The sequence below is a fragment of the Notothenia rossii genome (assembly GCF_949606895.1).
Source record: "Notothenia rossii genome assembly, chromosome: 10".
Classification (NCBI taxonomy): domain Eukaryota; kingdom Metazoa; phylum Chordata; class Actinopteri; order Perciformes; family Nototheniidae; genus Notothenia; species Notothenia rossii.
Window position 1 is genome coordinate 52,033,376 of NC_136908.1, and position 16,166 is coordinate 52,049,541.

Below are 16,166 nucleotides of genomic sequence, written 5' to 3' on the forward strand. Positions count from 1 at the left end.
CTTTGTTATTTATTGAGCTTTAAAACAAATTAATAACGACTCTATATAGTCGTATAAGAATAATACACGGAGGACGGAGATCTCTTTTTCTCCCCCTCTTCTGACAGCCCAGCAGCTGATCTCAAAGCACACGCTCCCCTCTCCTGCAGGGGGGCGTGGTCAGCTAACTAATTAGCATTAAAGCTACGTCACAGAATCAGCCCTTGCAAAAACAGGGCTTGGAAAAGAGCAAATAAGATCCGCGGTTGTTTAGTTAAAGAGTAAAGCAGAATTTAAGTGTTGAACAGTGTCGCGTTGGGCTCCTGATCAGCCTGTCGGTGTTCTTTTCCCCATAATGACTGCGCCGCTGCACATTATCCATGAGAGACGTTCTGCAGTATGCTTCACTCTTTAACTAAACAACCGCGGATGTCTTGAAAGACTCTTTCGCTAAAGATTTTTGAAGATATCTGCGTTCTTGTGACACGTAAATACTGCGCTTCATATGTTTTGGTGCGGACTGCGTTCACAACAGCAATGAACCGCTCCAGAGTTCGCAAGCAAGCGCTCCGAGACCACCTATTTTTAGCGGACCAGAGTCCGGTTGTTTAGTTCACTTGAGAGGTCTCGGACTGTGTTCACACCGACCCAAATGAACCGCACCAAGCGGCTAAACGCACCAGGGTTCGATTCAACCGGAATATACAAGGCAGGTGTGAACGCTTAGGTTTTCATGATGGAAAACAAAGTAGACTTATCATAGCAGTCCTACAATTTGAAACATCTAGTGGCAAGGTCATTAATAATGCTGTTCATGGAACATTTCATCATCAAGGATGTTTGGATTAATTCTGAACGCCATTAAAACTGGATGTGTTTTTCCTTTCAAGAAGCACTTTCTGCACCTGTAGCACTGAATCATAATGTCATCATTGATTTAGTTTTTGATAAAATACGTGACATGGCAGTTAGTATAGTTGACTGATTTGTGTCTGGTCATGTAAAGTATGCTTGTATGTTATTTAAGGTACATTCTCCATCTGAAACAAAGTAAGGAGAATACACTTGTTGCATTATCCTTCAATTAAATTAATCCATGATAAAAAAAAATATATGTTTCAGATCATTTTCCATTTTGTGCAATCCTTTTACCTGCTCCTCTGTGATTGGTGCAGATTTTTTTTTTGGTCAGAAAATCTGGTTCCAGTTCTATCTTGAGAATGAGATAACTTAATGATATTATCTGAATTAATAAAGGTTAAATTCATGTATTTTATTTTGAGTAGCTCATACGTGATTAAATGATTATTAAGCGAGCAAATTAAAATATACATGTTGTGTATTTTAGACTCATTTTTACTTTATAAAGATATTTTAATGTATTTTCATTGAATTCTTACCTTAACTTCTTATGTATACAAAGATATCTTTATTACATTTAATTTTAACATTGTTTTTTTTTTTTATAAATAATTGTATTTATTTTGATATTGTTTAATTTTATTTGACTCCAAACTAGAGCAGCTGTCACAAACCAAATTTCCCTGAGATACAATTGTTATTCTGGTGTTTAGTATTAGTTTACCAACCGCTAACTGGGTTAAGAAGCTGCTCCTCTCCTCTCTCCACCATTACCTCATCCCCTCTCTCTCCTCCCTGTACCTCCTCCTGGTGACGGCAGACCGGAGGGGGCAGAGGAGGAAGATGAGGAAGAGGAGGTGTGCCTACTACACAGAGCACAGGCTGCAGAGAGCGGCTATTTTTGACATTTCCTGAATCATATTTTATGCCTTTGTGTCGCTTGAACGTGGACATTGCTGCCTCGTTGAATTGTGAGAAGAACATCTGTCATTTTCATTCGGAAACACAAGCGATCCCCGGAAGAGATTTGAATCAGTTCAATCGATTAATTTTCCTTGAGGATAGCGTTAGATGCGCAGCTCCCTATCGGAAACAAGGACATAAAGACGGTATTATTGAAGCGGGACAAAAGGCGATGATAGCCCGGATCTAGCGCTCTGATCCCCGATGAGGCAGGACAGGCTCCCCGCCGCCGGCAGGAGGCCGAGGGCGGCGAGGCGGCGGCAGCAGCAAGGGTCGGGAGGGGTCGGGAACATCATCAGCAACGTCCTGAGGAAGAGGAACGGGATCTCCCGGAGTGCACCGCGGCTGCTCTGCACCTTAGAGCCAGGTTAACACTTCACCCAATGCATGGCATGGTCTTGCATTTTGATTTTATTCTGGTCAATATGGCAATTAGTGGTTTTATATGAGTACGTTTGTTTCTGCTAACTGTCCACAGATGATTCACGATTGGTGTCATTATACTCTCATTTTCCTTTGCTTGATGTGATCTGTAAAATTGGCAAGTAATTTTCATCTTTAAGACAATTCGATAGTTTACATTATTATATAAGATTAGCAAAATGCTGGCTGGTATATCGAACCATTTTGTATCAGGCATACTTTTGACACCTTTTATAGTTTTTGGAATTATGGCTCAATAAACTGATAAATATTGTTTATTACACCCCCTCCATAGCCACGTGACTGTTTTACCAAATTGTCAGCTGCAAATTACTTCATGTTGCTACATTACACATGATTAGGTCAAATGTGTTATTTCTCTCACCAAGAAACAATCTTAAAGCTTCATGAGCTCATTTTCAACCTGTGCGAATAATCAGATTTTGAAGTGAGTTCAAAATCAAATGACGAGAACAGGGTTTGATTTAATGTAATAATGCACTTCACTGACCAAATAACTGGGATATATCAGTTTGACCTGTTATTGCGGATGGACACTGCCCATGCACCAGTTGTTTATAGTTCTGCTGGATTGACTTTTGACAAATATCCTTTGGAAAAATCTGTTTAGTACTTTTTAAATCCCAGATTATAGACTCCCCCCATTGCTGTTCTTTAGTCTGGAACTGAATTGTTTATTCATAGTTTCTGTCCCATGTTTGATGGATAAGGTTTTAGGAAATACAAAGAAAACCTTTTTGGATAACTTTTTTTTGTTCATAACTAAAGACAACATGCACTTATAATGGAGGAATACATAGGTTTTGTAATATGTTAAGGTTAATGTGATCCAAACACTTCATGACACAGCAAAAATCCTTCCATCTCCCAGATATTTATCTAATGACGTGGAGTTATTTGAACACGATCTACTTCATAATATCTTTAACAAGTGTTATGTTTATTTGTGATAAAGCCAAGTTTTCTCAGTCTTCATTCTTTTGGCTTTATTCACAGTGAGGAAGTCCATTGTTTTAGCCTACGGTTTATTCCCAAAGATTTAACACTTGAAATGCTCGAGAGGTCTTTCTCCTCCCTTTATCTGTCTTTCTTTATCACCTTCCCTTTTTCCCTTTCTCTTATCCTTCATACCTTACCTGCCTTGATAAATACTAAATACTGCTTCAGTGCCAGCTGTGTAATCTGTGAAGGGAAGGAGGAGGGCTTCCGTGTTAATCCTCTCCCAAAGCTCAGAGAGGAAATAAAGCGACGTAGAATGGCGCAGGAAATAACGACAGAGGCGGAAGAAACAGGTTGAAAACACGTTTCGTCTTTTTGCAACAGGCCGTTTTTGGCAGTAGACATTACACTTGTTGTTCTGGTGGTGCGACCGGCTGCATTGTGTCGATCCTCCGGAGAAAATGGGGGCAGAAATGGCCGCTGTTGGCTCGGTGCCGACACATGTCAGGAGCTTCCCTCTTAACTTCAGATCAAAGTTTCATTTCCGTTTGGTCTTCGGCAGGGTTTAGCACACTAAATATTTTCTAAATGAGTGTGTGTGTGTGTGTGTGTGTGTGTGTGCGTAAACGACGTTTTTGTGAAGCGGAGATTACACGCAGATTCAGCACCAGACGGAAGTGGACAGCGACTCTCCGTGAATCGCCCAACAGCACAACAAACTGTTATTAAATCCAATGTTTTGATACGATCATATCTAAATATCTTGCTTTGTCTTATGTTACTATTAAGTATAGGGTTGACATAGATTTCTCCAATACTAAAATAACTTCCGGGATTTCCTTAGGTTTTGTTTTTGATGAATTTACGACGTTTAGTTTATATTTGTGGAAAGCATAACACATAGTTTGAAAATAAGAAATGATTAGTTACAGGAGGAATTGGAATGAAGTTATTTTAAAGGATAACTTATCTTATTGCATTTTCTGGTTTGAAAAATAGTTCAAAACAATGGGGGCTCATAAATGTCCTTTGCTTGTATACTGCCTCTTCATTGGTTGATTCCCTTTTCATTTATAATATCAGCCAATAACAGCTTGTTGTTGTTACATTACAAACTGATGCTGACTATGTATCTAATGTAACATTTGGGAACTTTGGAATTGTTTCTCTTACAGTGGTCCCTTAGATCTGGTTCCAGACTAGTTTAACCTTCTGGTGTCTTGTTTGTTTGTTTTTTTGTTTTATAGGAGTTGACACAAGGCTGAAGTTTACAATTGAACCATTGCTGGGAACGAATGGATTCCAGCAGGTAAGAAGTCAGAAACCCAAACTGATATTCTTTTTTTTAGGTTCCTGAAATACTGAATGCCTTCTGTTGGACTACATTTTCAACTACAGTAAAACATATATTATTCTACATAAAGTAATAATACTGTATTGTACTGGTTTGCACTGTCCTCAGTGGGAGTGTGGCAGATAATTAAACACAGTGTGTTTTTTTTCTTCCCCACAGTGGTACGACGCACTTAAATCTGTGGCCAGGCTCCCTACAGGGATACCAAAGGAATGGAGAAAGAGGGTGTGTAACCTAAACTAATATTAATGTATGGCATTTCTGGGACATTATTTTCCAGGGGTGGCAATGCAGTGAAACGCTGAAAATGTAAGGAGTAGATTATTATATATATTGAATTGAAAAAGTAGCCTTGTAGTTGTTCATATAAGTCTGCATAGACTCTGTGCCACAACCCTAAATCAAAAATATCCCCCATATAAAAGCCATCTTGATAAATGAGCCCTTATTTCTATTCTTTGTTTTGTACCAAGAGGGTATTTAGAAAAAGAAAGTGGTAACAAGAAAGGTGTGTTTTCTTTATTATCGCCAACCTGCAGGCAGAATTGTGCAGCCTTGAAAGAGACCGCATAGTCATAAAAGAACAACACGCATAGGCACTTTGTCTCCAACGCTCCATTAATCTCACAAAATAACTTTGTCTCTTGGGAGGAGAGAGCGGGAAAAGGAAGTGATTAGTTCCATCTTGTCAGGGGAAAAGTAAAAAAGAAAACCTTTTCTTTTTCCTGATCTTGCAAAACAAAAGGAATCACTTTGAACAACGGAGCTCTTACACTAGACAACTTTGATATTGTTCTGTTATTAATGTGCTTTTTCTTGGTTCTTTGTGTGTTGTCTTTCTGCAGGTGTGGCTAACGCTAGCAGAACAGTACCTGCACACTATCTCTATAGACTGGGACAAGACGCTTCGTTTCGCCTTCAACGAGCGCAGCAACCCTGACGATGACTCGCTCGGCATCCAAATTGTCAAGGTAACCAGATTGCAACGTTGGGGGTTGAGAGGAATGTGAGTGCAAATGTTAAAGTCTAAATATGTAGATTTACTAAAAACATTGACAGAAAAAGCATGAATGAGACTGTTCAGTTACGTTTTATATTCTTTTTTATCTTTCACCGTTATTTGTTTAATTTATTGAACTTTCTGAAATCTGAACAATTTTCCAATTACCTAATTTTTGATGAACTTTGAAATGAACCTTGTAGAAAAAACGGATTTCTCATGCAGTATCCATTTCTTTGAGATTTAATGTAGTTACTTTTTCTGACAGAAGTAGTGTTTTTTTTCCCCAAGAAGTGTTCAACTTTAGCAGTTTGAAGTGATCCTAAAATATTGGTCTCACTGTTCTGGCACAGATTACTCTCTGCCATTGAGATAAGTGGATTCAAGCTTTTATTTTACAAGTGATATTCAGGAAGTGCAAACTAAGTAATGATGACTTGCATTTAAGATGATGACCAAAAAGGAAACACATAGCCATCTTTGATATCCTTTTACTGGTTGTATAAAGATATATCCGGAGGCAGGTCAGGTGGAGGATGTTTGCCTCTACCTGTGCGTCAGAGAAAGAGAGGACTGCATCATGGAAACTCTGCAGCTGTTTTCTATTTCTCAGTGACTCACACATTCAACAGAGTAATGGCTGTTTCCATCAACAGAGCAAAGTCCAACTACCTGCTTCTCATCAGAGTTTCTGAAACAATTATTTATACCCCTGGTTAATGACTCGTAATAAAACGATCCATACTGTCCATCCTCCAGGACCTGCACAGGACGGGCTGCAGTTCGTACTGCGGGCAGGAGGGGGAGCAGGACCGGGTGGTGCTGAAGAGGGTGCTGCTGGCCTACGCCCGCTGGAACAAAAGTGTGGGCTACTGCCAGGGATTCAACGTACTGGCTGCGCTCATACTGGAAGTTACAGAGGGCCACGAGAGCGATGCGCTGAAGGTACGCACACGGAAAGAATGAACGCAGATTTGTAATAAACGACTAAATGCTCAAACTAAAGTCAAGCTGTGTGAAAAAGGACATGTCTTTATATCAGGAGTTTAAGAAATATCTCAGAGACTGTGGGCCTTGCCTCAGAGAAATATTGGAATGATCCCCCTTTACCTTCTTAGTTTTGCTCAATTCATTGACCATGACCATGCTGTTGACCATCCAGGCTATGATTGTATTCCATTGACACTCAGGGATTGAGCCAATTAAGCTTACTATCGTCGTTTGACATAACTTGAGACTAAAACAAATAAATGAAAAGACTACAGTTTCTCTATCTCTCTTTAACTTTAATCATATTTATGTGATCTTACTCTGATAACTATTTTTTATAACTTGTGTAAAAAGTGTTCATTCCAATTCCCTCAACCCCCCATGAAACTGCTTGCAATGTCCAACTTCAAAATCTTCTTTTGATGATCTTCATATACGGCACTACGAGTCAATACAATGAATTGGTTACTTCCTGGTAGCGTTCCTATGTTCCTTTCTGCCCTTTAGTATTTAGCAATGATTAAACGTCTCCGTGTGTCTCGGCTCTCTTCTGTGTTCAGGTGATGATCTACCTGATTGACAAAGTGCTGCCTGAGAGTTATTTTGCCAACAACCTGCGAGCATTGTCAGGTAAACGCAACGACCCAAAACATGCTGATTCATGATTGAAGAATTTCAGATTGTAAAAACTTGAATAACTTTAGCCTGTAAATAATCCAGGAGATGAATTATTAACATTGTTAACTCGATGGTTAACATGCTAATTTATCAAAGCAGACCTTTAAACATTGACAGCATTAATCAAAAGGACATCATTTAACATGTCCAGTACTAACAGATCTTGAATCTGTATTGCCTCCTCCTCTCAGTGGACATGGCGGTGTTCAGAGACCTGCTCCGCCTGAAGCTGCCCCGACTGTCACAGCATCTCCACCAGCTGCAGAAAGCTGCCAACAAAGAGGCCGGAGGTACAAACTGTGTGTGTGTGTCAATGTTCACAGAAATGCTTCCAAAAATGCTATAAATGTTCAGCATCAACAGCAGGCAATGCTACCGGATTAAAAGTTGATAAATCAATTTAGCGAAAATGAAGGCTATTAAAAAGTATTAAACGGCATTTTCCCAGGTATTACATTTTGTAGCTTGTTTTCAATAAGTATATTAAATGTCCAAAGAGGTTGTATTCTACAGTGTGCCTGAATGTAATCATTGCGTAGGTGTGTAGTGTGATTCTGTGTAGTTTGTTTATGGCATCCCGTTGGTTTTGAAGTCATCTGAACAGGACATCACACGCTCACTGGTTGATAGCGTGCGAAGGTCCGTTTACGCCGGTTGTTAAACAACATCGTTACGGGGAAATGCAAGTTTGCATCCAAATGGTTGGAAGATAAGGAGGAAGGACAATCAATACTGTATATAGTCAATGTGAGGTAAAGTGTGTCGCCAAGGTAACCGGTTAAAACTCAAAGTGGCGATGAGGTCTTAAAATGTATGGAAAGGGTCTTAAAAAAGGTCTTTAAAGGAATTACATTTAACTTCAGGATTCCTGCATATACCCTGATGATGCTGTAGCTGTTAAGGTGTAACGTGTCTCTTTTCTTTGCATGAAAGTGTCTAAAAAAACGACTGGACTGTTTTATATTTAGTTGAGTTGTGTATGTTTATAGTAAATGTTTCAAACAATCTTCAAACCAAGAGAAATGTGTAATTTTATCAATTTCTTTAAAGTATGCATCAGCGTTAGAGTTGCCCAATTAATTAAAATGTTGAAGTATTTGTTGAGATATCATTTTGTAATTTAAATACTGTTGAGCTGTAGAGTAACAAGGCATAACATTCGTACTCTACCGACTACATTTTGTTTTGTTTGGTACAAATCCTCCAAAAAAAAAGGGAATAATGTGGGTTTGTGAATGTATGAAAACTTGCCTGATCTCACAATATTGTTTTTCTCAGGCAGCTACGAGCCTCCGCTGACCAACGTGTTCACGATGCAGTGGTTCCTCACGATGTTCGCCACCTGCCTGCCGGCGCCCACCGTGCTGAAGATCTGGGACTCGGTGTTCTTCGAAGGCTCCGAGGTTCTGTTTCGAGTCGCACTCGCCATCTGGGAGAGACTGGGAGAGTGAGTGGACCAGCACAGGAATAAGGATTTGACTTCTGTTTGGGGGTTTTGATTAACAATTTAAACCTTTGTGCGTCCAAATTCTGCCTTTTTTAACGGACATTAAATTAAACCATTGTCATGCTCAATCATTTTTAAAATGATTTTGTATTTGCTGTTAAATATTGTTTTAGTTAATCCATGAATTTCAATTGGAAACATGAGACAGTAGAAATCTCCACAGGAACTCAAAACAATGATAGAAGATAGAATATTTGTGCTTCTTTCTTGATTTGTTTTGCTTCATGATTTTGCTTCCCTTCTTCTCCTAATGTCTCAATCTTCCCGTTATTTTAAAACACTACTCATTTTTGCCTCCCTCTCTCCAGGAGGATCGAGTACTGTCACTCAGCAGATGAGTTTTACAGCACCATGGGATGTCTCACTCAGGAGATGCTGGACCGCAACCTCATCGATCCTCCTGAACTCATGCAGGTATGACATCAACAAAACCGCTCATACCTCTTTTGCAGTGATGGAAGTACTCAGATCTTTTACTTAGTTAAACTAGCAATACCAAATGTACTCTGGTAAAGTACTGTAAAATGTAACTTGAGTGTACAGTACTAGCGTTGTACTACAACATTCCACCAATGCTCTTTTCTAATGTTTCTGAAGGGACTTGTTTACTGTTATCCTCATTGTTCAGGAGGTTTACGCCATGGCTGTGTTTCCATTCCCTCAACTGGCTGAGCTGAGAGAGAAATACACGTACAACATCACTCCGTTCCCCACTTCAGTCAAATCCAGTGGAAGGTTTGTTCTCTACTTAGAAATGATAACAGATACACATTTTACAATAGATGTTAACCAATGAAATGCCCTTAAAGATACTATTGGCTAATACAAAATCAGTGCATGCATTTCACAAAAGTAAAAAAGCATTGCAAAGGCTGTCTATAAAAAGGTTTACAATCAAAGGAAATCTGAAATCAAATATACAAGTTTAAATGTCCTAGATGGTGTTGATGGGACATGTTTAATATTGTTTGTATTCTCTTAATAGTGGCGGTTTGGGCGGCTGGGAGAGTGATGATGATGCCGAAATGGACGATGAAGACTCTGTGGTGACGGCGCTCGGCTGCCTCGGGCCCCTGGGTGGCCTGCTGGCCCCCGAGCTGCACAGATACCAGAGACACCTCAAAGGTCAGCGCACTTTATTACACAGGATTTCAATAGAAGCTGGTGGACAGACGGCATCAAAGACCAACAGACTGCCGCCCCAAATCCTTGTGTCCTGCCCTCAATTTGACTCAGAGTGCAAACTGTCTCTGATCTGATTCCTCCAGACAAATCCCCACTTCCTCCCCCTTCAACGGCTCCTCCAAAGATAAAAACAGCCAGAGGGATTAAGCCTTAAACGTTTTTTTCGCTCTCCACCGATTTAAAATTGACTTCACAGAGAAAGTAAGTGTTTGATTTCGGATCTCAGCACAGCTGTTTCGTCCTTGTTCAAAAGGGAAATGTAGCTCCTTTTTAAACAGCTAACTGTAGCAACTGAACATCAATGAATTATCCTCACAGTGTACTTTATCATATAATTACAGGAAACAACAGGCTTTTAAAATACATCTTGGTCTTTGCAACACAAAAAGAGGAAAGCTGATGAGGAAAGAATAACTTCAAACACGCTGAACCTTTTCAGTAGAGCTAAAGAGAAATCAAACAGAAAGTAAATGTCAAACACTTTTGAACAAAATGCACTTTTCCCCTCGTCGTCTAAGGTCGACTTTCAAAGCATTGTGTTTACGATCTCATCAAAGGCGAAAAAACAGGAAAGGCTGACTCATTCGCATCAAAGGCCTTTGGAAATAACTGAAGACCACGTATTGCTGCAAAACAGCCTCAGCCATGTACAGAATGTAATTCAAGAAACTTTCGGTCTTTTAAAATAAATACAACCTACCCTCCCGAAAGTCTTTGGTCATCTTCCCTTGATACCAACGAGAGGCTTTTTGTATTTAATGCTTAGTTTTGTGACTCGGCTGAGTGAGAAAATAAGTAAGAAAAGGGGCTTTAAAAAGCACATTGGATTTGTCTGCTTCTTTGTGTGATTCCACTTCTTTAAACCAAAGCCCTTTACTATAATCTTCAAGCCTTTTTCAATTCCTCCTTCAATCTTTTCTGGTTTGGCTTTCAAAGAAATGGAATAAGGTGAGGCATTGCTGGGTAAAAACGTGACATCAGTGTTTCCTCTCTCTACCTCCAGACCATCGAGGGGAGCAGGGGAACATCGCAGAGCTGAGCCCAGGAGCGGTGGGCGCTGCAGGGGGAGCAGCAGCAGGAGGAGGAGGAGGAGGAGCCAGGGCGGAGCATCAAGCCGCAATCAACAGCATGATGATGGAGAGGATGAGCACCGACATCTGCGCCCTGAAGAAGCAATACACACGCATCAAAAGGAGGCAGCAGCAACAGGCTATGCAACTCTACATACGCACAGGTGGGAGGAACCGTTTTAACATTGATCATAACTTAACACATTTTTTAAACTTCAAACACCTTCTCCGTTCATTGTTTTTTACATTAATGTCAAAAGCTAGTAGCTTCAACGGTCACTTTAGGACTATGTGGTTTTGACAGTGGAGCTACTTATGTCAGATCTTGGTGACAGTAGCAAATAGTACATTTCATTAAAAATATTTCTGTCATACTTTTCAGACATAACATGAGTCAAAATGGAACTAATGTTGTATGTTACAAAAAACAAATATTCCATTTTAATTTAGAAACGTTGTTCTTAATAACCTACATTGTTTAAACATTAGTAAATAGGCATGATTTTTTTAAATAAACAAAAAACATATAGGCCATAAATTGAATACACTTTATGGAGCACTCTGATTTTTAAACACTATTTACTAAATTTACTATTTACTGGCAGTTAATGTCCAAGCCTTTATTCAAACAAATAAAAAACAGTGCTCCCTCTTCTGTAAATAACAATGATTAAACTCCGCTGCGGCTCTCCCTGGGTAGAGGGATGGAAAAACATGCATTCAGCAGAAAGTCCGATGTGTGACCATGATGTGTGACTCGTAGGACTTGGAACTGAAGTGGCGAGTCCAGCTGTTTTCCAGGAGCAGTCCGACAAACACAGCGACAGTACCGACCCACACACTGACGGTACTGCTGTCCAAACACTTCTGAAACTCTCGGGCTGATTTGAGGGTCTTAACTGAATCATTTGGGTTTCAACTGAAGTCATTTGGGGATTTAAGGAGGATAGTTGAAAATGTTGAATCATGGGTAAGGTCTAAGACAGATTTCCAATTGAATATTTCCTCAGTTCAGAACATATAAAACAAACTTCTGATGCAAACAACACGTCAAAAAAGTGTATACAATGTGCGGCTTTAAAGATATTTAAACCGTTGTATAAACTCTGTCATGCTAATTTGAAACATAGAGGATACTCTCTGAAAAACAAACCCTATAGGAAAAGCAACGTTGGAAATCTGTCATGGGAACTTCTGGCTCAAAATATTGAATCTTTTCCTGGTTGTCTAACTATAAACTCTTTGAATCAGGTTTTGGTTAGTGTGAATAATTACTATAATGCTCTCAAAATGCCAAAGGATGCATACAGGCATGATTCACTTTGTTAAACAGCAAACTTGTCCGCATCGAAAGAAGTTATTATAAATTGTAAATATGCGTAGATACATATTTTAGACTTAAATTAGAAGAGTACTGTAGACTCTGACGGGCATTTTGAGAGCATTTTTTAAACGTGTGCTTTGATTTAATAAAAACAAATATATGTTCAGAGGGATGCTGTGCCTGGGACAACTGATGATGGTTGTTCTTTTTGCAGGTGGTATATGCAATGTCAATTAAAATGCTATATTCAAAATATGTTTTTGGAGACACCTGTCACTACTGCACAAAAGACAAGTCCTACATAAGCATAAATCAACTTTTTTAAAACCTGAACATCTTAAGATGACAGAAGATAACACAACCACAATTGAATAATGAAAAAACACTCTGCTTTTAAGGCACCATTATTTCTGGAGCATTATTTAGGGTTCATTTAATTAAACACTAATGATGTCTTCAGTATTGACAGATGTTTCCTAATAATTTTGTTTTTTTTTGGCTGTATCCTCAAGGATTTCCTGGTCTGGGTGGACTCTTATCACTAATGTTAACAACTTCTACTTCCTTGTTTTTGTTGCTCCTACCATCTCATGCTTACATACTGTTTAACTTTGTGCGCCCTCTAGTGTCTGATGTTGCTATGAGCAGCTGCATGTATTCATAAATGTGATTCAGCTGATGCATTTATACAATCAAACGTAAATAGTTCATTTCTGAGATGGCTGTAGTGCTGACACAATTAATTAATTTCTAAATGCATAGATAATCAATCTGACAAGTTTGTAGTATAAATACCTCTTTCGGATAATTCATGTTACTATATTGACAATTATTTGAAATGAAGAAATTATATTTATATTCTCATTATAAATTCAATATATTTGTTTCTTACATTTTTGACAATTGCATTACCTTGTAACAGAGCTTGGGATAGACAGTTGACAATATCGATCATTTCTTAGAATCATCAATTTTGTAAAATATAATTGATAACGAAAAAATATGTTTAATGGCAAGTTCTAAGAAGTTATATCGGATACATTTCAGCTTCTATCAAATGCACTGTTGCTTCCTGTTTTAATGTGCTTTTGTGTGCGTCTCCTCACCTTTCACCCCTCTCCAGAAAAGTGCCCAGCCACCCGTGTACTGCCCTCCCAACTCAACCCTTCGAGCACCGTCATCAATCACCTCCTTCTGGGTCGGAAACTGCGCAGAGACCCCCGGGGCTCTAGACCCACCTCACCTAGCACCTCCACTCTGCCGGTGAATGGACCCTCTTCCCTGTCCCAGAGTCATGGCTCCCCGACCAGTCAGCGCTGTGCCTCGATGCTCTCCAACAGTTCAGGATCTCCAGGGAGCTGTGGAGGAGGCTCGGGGTCTCCCTGGCGCGCTCATGTCCGGGTCCATCGAAGGAATATAGCCATGGCTCGAGAACAGCTAGGCTTCGGAGATTCAGAGGAAAGGGAAAATGAAGAGAGTGAAGAGGAGAGGAAGATTGAGGAAAATGAGGGAGTTGATGATGAGCTGAAAGAGGGGAGCGACTCCTTGTTGTCTCCTGATCCCTCTGGTTCAGTGTGCGAGGAGGCTCCACAGGTGGCAGATGAGACAGAAGTTGCAGAGGTGGTGGTGCAGCTGGACTGCCTGGATCTAGAGGACGAACCAAATCTGACCTCCCCCGACGACGCAGATTCACAACCCACATCACCAGAGTCTGAACCTGCACCACAAGTTCCTCTTCTCCCTCCTCCACCATCCTTAAAAAGACACCAGGAGTCCGACTCGTCAGGTTCAGAAAGAAGCTCTGACAGACACTTTACTTTACCTCCACCTCACCACTCCTTCAACTCCTCACCCTCCACCCTGAGTCCGTCCCCCTCTCCGGTCCCCACATTGGCCTCTCTTGCCCCGTCTAGCTCATCCTCTCCTACGCCACTTTCCACCCCAGTGCCAAGCTCCACATCCTGCCTCCAATCTCCCCTTGCAGCTAACGACTTCTCCTCCACCTTTTACAAAACTTCCTCCCCCTCCACTCCCTCACTTTCCTCTATCTCTTCATCATCAAGATCTCAATTATCCTCCTCCCCGTCTACCCCAGCGTTATCCTCCACCCCTAAACAGCAGGCCTATTCCCCATTCCCAAGCGTGAAGCAGCCAAGAAAATCAGCAGCTGCCAGAAACCTCGGCCTCTACGGACCTACATCCAGAACACCAACAGTACACTTCCCCCAGCTCAGCCTCAACCGCAGCAGTGCTGCTGGCACCACAGGGGCCCGATGAAGACCTCCGCACTCCTGAACTGATGCCACAAACACAGTCATTAAGTAATATGAACAATCATTATTTAACTACACCGTGTTGCCTCCTCCATATGAGTTCACCCATATCTTAGCTGAAGATAGAACGTTATAGATATGTAGAGTTCAAATGTGCCCAGAATTGCTTGATTATTGCTGTTGAAATGTGAAGATTGTATTTCCCCTGATAAAGGGGTTATCCTGAAACAACAAGCCATTGCAGATAAATGTTAAAGAAGTAATTGACTTTGTCTCTTCAAAAGTGGTTTGTACTCCTATAGAAAAGGATTCTCCCTGGACTGGAACACAACGAATGTGAGAAATGCTACCTTCTACACTCGTATTGACATGTGGCATCAAGATGAAGAACACTCTTTTCTTATCTGAAAACACAATAGCCATACAGTTGTTCTATGCCAGGTATTTCAAGAGATGCCTAAAAATGGCTGTTAATGAAGAATCAAGGTCCTTTATTTGTCAAACGAATAATGAATATGTAATGTTTGTTTGCCCGCAAAAATACTTCCAGTCTTAAAATGTTTGATTTTCTTAAGCACTAAACATTGTTTCTTTCTTCACTCAGTCTGTAACTTGGTTGTTTACCATAAAGCATGTAATATATCTCTGTCAATAACTAAATAAAATAATGAAGTGTGAATTAATGAATGTTACTCAGCTTGGCCAAGGATTATTTTGACCATTGGGGTGAATGCTTTGTAAATGTGGCACATCTAAATATAAATGCAGAAACATTACTTTCACGCCGTATTACTACCTGTGTTCACATGAAATACACCTGCACAACATTTCAAAGGACACCATGTTGATTTCCTTTATATTCATTATTGTCTCACCAAACAGAACGCACTCTTACTCTGGAACATCCAATTTAAAATAGATATTAGATTTTAATATTAAAACATTTCTACTATCATTTCATCTATAAAAATTGTTTCTTTAATTTCATACAATGTTAATGTCAAATACATGTAGTTAACTATCTTAGTAACATTTTAAATGTTCCTGCATGGCTTAAAACCTGTTAAACCCCAAGCCTGTTTTTCAGGTTTCAGGCTCGAAAATGACATTCCCAGAACAAATGACCATATCTTCCCTTCTAAAAGGGTTAAGTTAATCATCTTTTTTCTCAAAGTAATGATAAACCTGTCAGTTGGATGTAGAAAAGTCAGATTCAATGTAGATGTTTTTTATTTTAAAGAAAATTCAGATTGAACATGGTAAAAAACTGTAAATGATGGTGTCCGTCCAAAATATATGTTGTACTTATAGTGAAAACTAACCTTGGATGATGGGTTAGTAGACTAAAAGCTTTAGGAATCCAAAGTACAACATATAAGTACCCTGTATCAAGATTGATGCAAAACAAGTGATATTTGACATTTTTAGACATATTTAGCAAAAAAAAACCTCTTCTAGGGCCATTTGGGTGGATTTTCCATATCTCCGGCTCCCCCTGCTGGATTTTGACATGTGACATCGCTTTCTAACCGTCAGAGCCAATGGAATCGAGGGGAACTCCCACATAGTCCTTATTTGGTCATGTGTGTGTATTATACA

The 16,166-nt window shown here is 39.8% G+C and overlaps 2 protein-coding genes across 4 annotated transcripts in view; both read left to right on the plus strand.

Moving 5' to 3' along the window:
* Positions 1 to 1,755, plus strand: part of LOC307022784 (uncharacterized protein) — a gene marked incomplete at its 3' end in the record, with an annotated part of 4,857 nt that extends 3,102 nt beyond the window's left edge. Inside the window, exon 2 of the mRNA XM_079655676.1 lies at positions 1,554 to 1,755. Within this exon, the coding sequence (XP_079511802.1) occupies positions 1,554 to 1,755 (202 nt within the window). The remainder of the gene's footprint in view (positions 1 to 1,553) is intronic.
* Positions 1,665 to 15,259, plus strand: LOC307022390 (TBC1 domain family member 30-like). Of its 3 annotated transcripts, none has more exons than XM_079655192.1 (14): positions 1,665 to 2,170; positions 4,434 to 4,495; positions 4,700 to 4,765; positions 5,386 to 5,511; positions 6,300 to 6,485; positions 7,091 to 7,160; positions 7,400 to 7,498; positions 8,487 to 8,655; positions 9,024 to 9,129; positions 9,344 to 9,450; positions 9,701 to 9,840; positions 10,904 to 11,134; positions 11,734 to 11,817; positions 13,418 to 15,259. In XM_079655192.1, exons 1-14 carry the CDS (start codon positions 2,008 to 2,010, stop codon positions 14,569 to 14,571), a joined length of 2,763 nt encoding a protein of 920 aa, XP_079511318.1. In that variant the 5' UTR covers positions 1,665 to 2,007; the 3' UTR covers positions 14,572 to 15,259. The 3 variants fall into 3 exon arrangements, with proteins under 3 accessions (XP_079511318.1, XP_079511317.1, XP_079511319.1); XM_079655191.1 differs by lacking the exon at positions 1,665 to 2,170 and adding an exon at positions 3,182 to 3,539; XM_079655193.1 differs by lacking the exons at positions 1,665 to 2,170; positions 11,734 to 11,817 and adding an exon at positions 3,200 to 3,539.
* The last annotated feature ends 907 nt before the right edge of the window (positions 15,260 to 16,166 follow it).

Coding starts and splice junctions, on each gene's coding strand:
- LOC307022390 (XM_079655191.1), top strand. CDS start 3,299: ATGCTCGAGAGGTCTTTCTCCTCCCTTTATCTGTCTTTCTTTATCACC. Junction 4,496..4,699: donor GAACGAATGGATTCCAGCAG/GTAAGAAGTCAG, acceptor TCTTCCCCACAG/TGGTACGACGCACTTAAATC. Junction 9,451..9,700: donor TCAGTCAAATCCAGTGGAAG/GTTTGTTCTCTA, acceptor TTCTCTTAATAG/TGGCGGTTTGGGCGGCTGGG.